The sequence below is a fragment of the Mytilus californianus genome, unplaced genomic scaffold, assembly GCF_021869535.1.
Source record: "Mytilus californianus isolate M0D057914Y unplaced genomic scaffold, xbMytCali1.0.p SCAF_13, whole genome shotgun sequence".
Taxonomy (NCBI): Eukaryota; Metazoa; Mollusca; class Bivalvia; order Mytilida; family Mytilidae; genus Mytilus; species Mytilus californianus.
In genome coordinates this window covers 30,137,114-30,146,027 of record NW_026262615.1, presented here as the reverse complement: position 1 = coordinate 30,146,027, position 8,914 = coordinate 30,137,114, and the positions used below count along the sequence as shown (strand labels likewise).

Here is an 8,914-nt window from a genome sequence, read left to right as displayed (position 1 = left end):
GTTATTGTTTTGAATCGAGCACGTCTAAACCTCGTTTAGAAGGAATGCGCATCTGTGGTATTTCAATTTTTAGCCTGGCATGTTCTATAAGAAATAAATATAATGATATAGAAGACAGATAGTGATTAGACTTCCGAGATGGTTTTGTTCAGGCAATAAGTATGTGTTTGACAAAAAATAAGTATTTACGGACACACCTATTATTGCTTACCATTTATGTATAGATACATGTGGAATATAAACATGATAAAAAAATAAAGATTATATTCAATACAGATAAGCTTTTTGCCATGATAAACAAACACACGTTAACCGCTGAAAACATACATGTATATATTCTCTCAAGCTGATGTGTAAATATGGAAAATTATCTGTATCGTACGTATTATGAAAAAGAAATATGTACTATTAATGATAAGCATATCCAAATAATGTCAAAAATGCTATTCATTGACTAACCACATACACGTGTGATGTTTTATGGACGGCTAAGTGTCGTATTGCCTTTTTATATAAACCTGAAATAATGTTGTCTGACTTCTGGAATATTTCTAATTTTATTAACAATAAGTATCTTATTTTTCATGTATCTACATTTTGTTAAACAAAATATTTTTTTCTTCAGTTAATCAAATATCATTTCAACATCTAAGATCATATTTCGCTTCCATTTAGTCAGACAACGGAAACTATATCAGTAACCATTGATAACATCACTACGGACATATTCTTATTTTGATATAGTACTTCCCGGTTATTCAATTTTTATTTACTTCTTCATATACCGGTGCACTGGATTCATCAATGTCACAAGTCTGGTTTATTGTTGCTGTTAAATTCGTATGCTTTGTATTGTCAAGGTCCTCGTATGTTGACGTTGAAAAGTTCACACGGGTAGTGTCTTCATAATTGTTAGTATTCGACTCTGTAAAAATCCTCTTTGATCTGTAATTCAAAAGCACAAAAAACATGATAAATGTAAAAAATATAACGTAATGGCCTGATAAATAAAAATGACGATAGTGTTAAATCTATAAACTTGTGATGGTTGTAACGTGTGTTATTCAACAGTGTACAGGTACATAAGTGTATGCAGTAAACAAATTTATATTCGCGAATACTTTGTTTTGCGTTAAGGTATTTAAAGTCAACGTCAAGAAGATGTAATTTCATGATTTTTAAATCAACTTGATGTAATTAATTCGGAAAATTCCCAATTTTGATATTATTGCGTTTTTTTCTCCAAGCTTACGTGGAAAATAAAAATAACTCACGAAAAAGTTAGTTAACAGAAGCAGATATAATTATACTCAAGTATAACTTTCGAACGTATCTCAATCACTTGCCAACATTTTCTGTACAATTCGATAAGTTTTTTTTTTTTTTAAAAGACTGTTTTATATATATATATACAGTCCGTAACAGTGTTAAGTTATCAGTGAAATTCTATTTGCGGGACTTTGCTCTGATGACTGAAGCATCTATTATAGCAAATTTGAACAAATTTTCTGCCCAACCAAACAATTTAATCATAACTAGATCTGGCTTCTACTACGTGTTTGTATTACATAAAGAATGAAAATGAGAAATGTGTCACAGAGATAACAACCCGAGTTAAAAGACAGAACAAAGCCACCAATGGGTCTTAACACGGCGAGAAAAACCAGCACCCGGAGGATGATCTCAGCTGGCCCTTAAACAAACATGTGTACTGGTTCAGTGAAACTGGACGTTATACTGAATTCTAAACATATAAACCAACTTAAATAAAAAAAAAACATACAAGATCAACACAGTCCAGAGGCTCCTGACTTGAAACAGGCGTAACAATTCGGCGGGCAAATATTTTTAGTGAGATCTCAGCCCTCCTCCTATACCTCTAGCAAATCGAGATTAAACAAACACACAAAAGTTCGACTATGATGTCAGAATAGGTAATAAAAGAAACTAAGCAAAATGACAATGATACATAAATTAACAAAGCACTTCTAGGAGTTACTGATGTGCCAACTCATATCTGCATGTTGATTTTTATTTACGAATAACATGTGATGTCCTAGCTCCTTGTTGAAATCAAATACGTTATTATATACACGAGCGAATCAAACACGTTGAGATATCTAAACACCATTATATGGGGACAAGGGAACGTCACAATCCAAAAATGGAGGGGCCTCGGTGGCCGAGTGGTCTAAGTAGTTACTACTGAAATCACTAGCCAGTCAACACTGATGTTGTGGGTTCAAAACCCCGCTTTCGCGGCTGCACTCGACTCCAATTTTAATTGACTAGGATTGTCAGTTTTCCTATAGAAGGTCGGTGGTTTTTCCGGGCACTCCGGCTTCATCCACCAATAAAAACTGAGCGCCACGAAATAGCCTAAATGCGGTGCTTAATAGCATTAAAACACCAAAAATCAAATCAAATCTAAAAATGAATAATGATCAATATGAAATGGAAGATATTCTCTCTTATCATAACTTTTGGTATTAAGGTTCCCGTTAAAGATATATATATTTAGATCCAGGAAAGAGAAGTGACCATTGTAAGTGTAAACTTTATTCAAAGTCATTTCAACAGGATATGTCTTTAGTGCCCATACTAAAGTCGTCATTATTGTGAGCCAATATATCATACAAATATCTAAAATTTTTATTTAATTTTTTGTATCAGGTGTTGATTTGATGGGTCTGTGTTGGTTTAAGTCATAAATTAAAGCTCTAAACAATACGGAAACAGGTCAACAATAAGTGATGCACAGTTAGTCCCCATTGGAATTCCGATAACTTGACAATATACGGAATCTTTTGTTTGTACTGTTCCATGTACAACAAAGTAACTAGAGAACTTGACCATATAGTATAAGTATAAGGGTCTCTCATGTTTAGCAGAACAAATATGTTTGGAGAGTTGTCCCTTTGGCAAAAATACCACATCTTCTTATTCTTATATACATTTACTATTTGAAAATAAATAACTTGCAATTTACAACTGCACTTGCTATCTTATAATCTTTAAAGTCAGCATAGAATGTATACATTAACTTCTTCGGAGTATTTGATAAACAAAATAATCGATGAAGACAAAATGTTTCCTTAAAATCATTTGAAAGATTTCATAAAAAAAAAGCTAAGTCATTTTAATAACAAACATTAAAAGTAATTCATTTTGTTGTAGAAATGTGTAACTCACCTAATTTTGCATACAATCAGCAAAGCTAACACAATAATCATAGAACATGCACCTAGTATTCCACCAATCAATGCACCTGTTAATTTGAATATTATGTAAACATTTAATATATGGAGGGAAAATAAAAACAAATTGAATATATCAATGACACTGAATTACAGGTTCCTGACTTGGGACTGGCACATACATACAGAATGTGGCGGGGTTAAACACGTTAGCGGAATCTCAAACTCTCCCCCAAAACCCGGGACAGTGGTGTTACAAACTGAAATGCATCGACTATTAAAATTCTATTTATCATAAATGGTTCCTAACAAAGTTCATTACGAGTGCTAATTTGTCAATCTTAAGTTCGATGTTAATGTTTAACAGATACTCTCTATTAGTTATAATGTTCATTTGTCTAAATGTCTAAATGTCTAAATGAGGTGCAAATTCTGACTTTTCAAAAATTAATTCTCTGAAATACATGTTTAAAACTGTCAAGCATGAAAATTTTTAGTGTACAGTACAGTATAGCAAAAAAGGAATACCTGCACCAAACTAGAAACAAATTTTAAAGAGCATTTGTATATTCACCCACAGAAGTTGCGAAATGTTAATCATATGAAAAAATTTTGATATTTCCTTAGTTACACAATTACCAATAGTCATTTCCAAAATGTTAGTAATCTGTCATTTGCTTCCATATGCATTTAATTAGTCGAAACCACTCTTGATATCTATATTTTTATAAAAACCATAGACACACACTTCTAGTATAGAGTAACGAAATATTATATTTGTGATTAAAAATACTTATTCCAACAGCAAATACACCAAAAACAATGTAAAGTAAATCTAGTCCATTTTAATCGATAACAGTTCCTATCATAAACTAATACTTATCATTCAAAAATGATACTTTATGAGTTCTTCAATATCATGTTCAGATATAAAGATGAAGTTGTAATTCAAAGACCTACATTTCAACGCGTGCTTGAATCTCGTACACTATAGTTGACTATAACATTATAAGAACGAACGAAAATAGAATGTTGGCTTCATATCATGATTATTTTCTTGAAATTGATGCATGTGAACGATCTGTTACTTGACTTTTTAAACACATGACTATTTCAGCTTCTCCATTAACAACATTTTAGTTAGGCAACTAATCATTTGCTTAATAAATGATTCTTAAATATATCCATTGCTGAGTGTTTACTGAAAACATTTTCATTGTCGTCTTTAGCGGAAAAAGAATAATAAGAGGTTTATGTATAATAGCTGAAATCACCACTTCGCATGTTGAGTGGTCACCATCATGACAGTGAACTGGTGTTCGTAGATCTCCGTTTATTTAGTTGCAAATACAACCTAATTATAAGAAATAACTGTGACATGTGTAATAAGTCGCTAATCAATCATGCAATTTCCATTTTTTATACAACTTATACAAAACGGGTAAATGAAGGACAAACATTCTCTTGAAAGTACAATGACGGTACCTATATCAAGGCTAGTCCTAGAGTCTTTCTGCTTTGTCCTTGTAACAAGTGTACTTTGACTTTGGGTTGTAGCAGAAACGTTACCTAGAAATAAACAGTGAATACATTGTTATAACATGAAACAATAATATCTATACAGTTTGTGTGTACCAAAACATTCATACCGCATTCCTTATTTTGTTTAAAACAAGCAATGTGTACATAATAACTTTTGAACATATTTTCGATATTTACACATGTGAAATTTTGTCTATGTGAAGATGATCATTGGTATCAAATCTTCATTTGACTAAGAAGAGTGTTCACTGGTGGTTTTAATTGCCTTCCTTTGCATCTTGTTAATCCGATTGCCACAGACTTGTATTGAAAGATCGTTCTTTCTCCTCATGCCATTATAACTGGAGATAGGAAATAGGACCAAGTGTTCGTTATCACTATAATTGTTCACTTCTGGTCTCTTACTATAAACAATAAAATTAATAATTTTGTAATTAAATATATTTCCGCGCTCTATGTATACCTTACACCAAATTTTCACTATTTACCTGTGTACGTTATTTTATTGGTCGGTATTTTGTCCAAGGTTATGGTTGTCGTTCAGGTATTGTTTTACATCTAACCCCAATGTTTTATTATTTTTGTATTTAGATTGTGTCATAGATTAAATTTATTCGTTCAGTGTATGTTCACTTGTGTTTGTTAATATGTCTTTTGATTGAATTTAGCATATTCAATTGATATGTTATAGTGTGTCTTTCTATGTTGGGATGTAACGCTTTTGTTTCAAGGTAGGGTGAAGGTTGTCGCCTTTTGAAACGTCTAAACCCGCTGCATTTGGTTTCACCTGTCCTAAGTCAAGAACCTGACGTTCAGTGGTTGTCTTTTGTTGATGTGGTTCATAAGCATTTCTCGTTTCTCGTTTTCTATTTGGAATAAACATTTGGGTTTCCTGTTTGAATGATTTTGTTTACACTAGTCATTTGTTGGGACCCCTTATAGCTTGCTGTTCGGGGTGAGCCAAGGCTCCGTGTTGAAGGCCGTACTTTTATCTATAAGGGTTAACTTTTGCAAATTGTGACTTGGATGGAAAATTGTCTCATTAGCACTCATACATGTCATACCACATCTTCCTTTGTCTACTTATATTTTTAGATACGTAGGTCTATTTCTTACCAGCGGTAAACCACATGCCTAAGTGGGGCGTCCGTTTGGAGATGTGGGATGTAAAAGAACGTAGCCATGTCCGGTCAGAATAAGGACGTTAAACTTGATGTCTCGTGTAGAAAGAGTGATACGCTAGCTACACGTGTACAATCCTTGCAGAAACTTTTTGATGTGATCCGTAGGTGTCCTGTTGCAAGAATACTGTTTGCTATTATATTTACCCTCATTTTTCAGTTGGAGTTAAAGTCTTCCCGACCTTCAACCCTGACGGCCTGTGTTACTGAACTTGCCTTTTTTATTTATTGTCAATTTGTTTTCGTCTTGAACATGCATGCAATATTTGTCAATAGACTTTTAGCAATCAACAATCAATCAAACTCCATTCAACCTTGTTTTTTCGTCAATCAAAAAACATAATGACAAATTTTTCTGGCCTGAAATACATGTCATTCAAAATTGAAACTATCTCTCCGACTTCTTAATATCATCTGACCAATCATTGTTTACCATGACATTAAAAAAAGGAACGAAACTAAAATGTCTCTTTTATATTTGAATTTTTCCCTTGAAATAGATACAGGTGAACGTTTACATACTAGAATTACTGTACACACTGTTTCAGTACCTTCATTATACATGTATAATGTTTAAAGATATCAATAGACAGCGTTTCAACGTTTACTGTATATCACGCCCGTTACGACCTGTCTCTGTCGATATTACAACTCATGAGAGACTTTTATCTCTTTCTATTGTTAAGTTACAGGCTAGATTACAATGTCACAACATTTCGCCTTGTTTGTATCATTTGATATGCATATAGCTTTCAGTATTGGACAGATGGAAATAATCCCGTTCTAAATAAGTATAAACCAAGCCAAAAAAAAAAAAACCTTTATGAAAAGTTGTGCTTGAACCTTTCTCTGGTACCATTACAGCAATTAAACTTTTTCTTGTGGTTGTCGAAGAAACTGTACCTGGAAATAGTCAATCACAATGGTTTCAAAAGACAAAATGTTCTATATGCATTTTTATACATAATTAAGATTAAAATTCTACTCCTTGAAACAGTATGGCAAAGGGCTCTTCATTGTGTGAAAAGAATGTATCGTACTAAGAACTACATACATGTGAAAATGTTTGAGCTATAAAACAAGTTATCTTACATGCAAATATAAACGTTTACGATATACGTAAAGAAATTCAATAAAATGTAGATATTACTTCTTCTTGAATTAAGGTTTACCTATTTCACCAAACACAGTGTTCTACATTACAACATTTGAACTAATTTAAATGTGACTTATATACCTATTCTGCATACAAACTGTAACTGGCCATTACAAACTCGTCTGATAATATAAAACACTTTTTTTGCATTACTTTCCGTAAACGAGCCTGCTAAACAGTAGAGCGGTTCTTTGGTACCTGCTTCAGCTGAAAATAATCAAATGGTGTGTCATAGATATTTTTATTAATTATAAAAAAAGGATGTTGTATGATTGCCAATGAGACAATATACAAAATTACACAGACATTAACAGCTATAGGTCCCCGTACGGTCTTCAACAATGAGCAAAGCCCATACCGCATAGTCAGCTATAAAAACCAACGAAATCACAAATGTAAAACAATTCAAACGAGAAAACGAACGGCCCAACTATTGTACAAAAAAATTAACGAACATCAAATATATAACACAGCAACAAACGACAACCACTGAGTTACAGGATCCTGACTTGGGACAGGCACATACCTAAAGAATGGGGCGGGGTTAAACATATTAGCATTATTGAAATATAGATAACCCATCTTTTTTTAAAGAATGATCAACAACAAAAATTGGACTTCAATAAACTCATCATAGATACCAGGATTGAGATTTTGTATTTCCGCCAGACGCTCGACACAAAAGTCTACAAAAGACTTATAAGTGACGCTCAAATCCAAAAAAAAGTTTAAAACGCCAAATAAAGTACGAAGTTGAAGAGCATTGAGTACCAAAAGTTCCTAAAAGTTTTTCCAAATACTGCTAAGGTAATCTATTTCAGAGGTAGAAAAGCCTAAGTACTTCAAAAATTCAAAGTTTTGTAAACAGTTAATTTATTATTATGACCATATTAATTATTGTACATGTCAACACAGAAGTACCCCTCGGGGAAAGAAAACGCCACCAGCAGTTGCATCTACCCAGTGGTTGTAAATAAACTAATCATAAATACCAGGATTGGAATTTTGTATTTGCGCCAGACACGCGTTTCGTCTACAAAAGACTCATCAGTTAGTACAAGTGTCCTTTCCCAAACGTATATATACGGACTAACATGTGTACTTATATATCAAGTCATCGTCAATATAAAGTAATTAACTTCTAAAAAGTGTAGACATGGGCATTATAGCAAATTTATATGATTTAAAGTATTCAATATGTATGTATATGAACGTATGAATGTATGATTGCAAACGACAAGGTTGTTGTGATCAATAAAAACAATTCACAGATTGCGAATTAGTATTCTATGTTACGCCTTTATTGAAATAAAAAAAAAAGAATGAAAACAAAATGGCGTTGGATGATTTAACTTAAGTAGTATTTAACATAATCAAATTTTCATCCGATATGCAACATTTTGTCTAAGAAACATTCTGTTGGAAACTGATATGTTTTTATAGAATTTACTTTGTTGAATAGCCTATTCATTGGGCCCAAAATAACTGTCTCTGAACACCTCCCATACGACCAATGAACCATTTAATAAAATGCAGCGGATATTAAAATTGTTTAGTTTTTTTTAAGCAAGTATGTTTTTATTTTTCAAAGATAACTATTATTTTTTTTATACATTTTTAACCTTAACTCCCGTAATTGATGATGTTACCGCATGTTTCAAGGTTACCATCTTCAGAGAGATGTTGGACTGCGAAACCAATATTTGATGAGTATAGATGCAGTAAAAAACCAGGGAATGGCTAAATGAAATTAAAAGAATGCGAGACAGGGATTATTTATTGACACAGAGAAATGTATGCTCCCTTGAATCGGCCCCTTTGCTATTTTCTTAGATTTT

At 32.6% G+C, this 8,914-nt stretch overlaps 1 protein-coding gene across 1 annotated transcript; it reads right to left on the bottom strand.

The window, feature by feature from the left end:
* Positions 1-596: 596 nt before the first annotated feature.
* On the bottom strand, positions 597-7,270 carry LOC127723500 (uncharacterized). Its single transcript, XM_052230147.1, has 5 exons — positions 7,158-7,270; positions 6,740-6,823; positions 4,683-4,766; positions 3,193-3,268; positions 597-945 (listed from the first exon to the last, which is right to left on the bottom strand). Exons 2-5 carry the CDS (start codon positions 6,777-6,779, stop codon positions 759-761), a joined length of 387 nt encoding a protein of 128 aa, XP_052086107.1. The 5' UTR covers positions 6,780-6,823; positions 7,158-7,270; the 3' UTR covers positions 597-758.
* Positions 7,271-8,914: the final 1,644 nt, after the last annotated feature.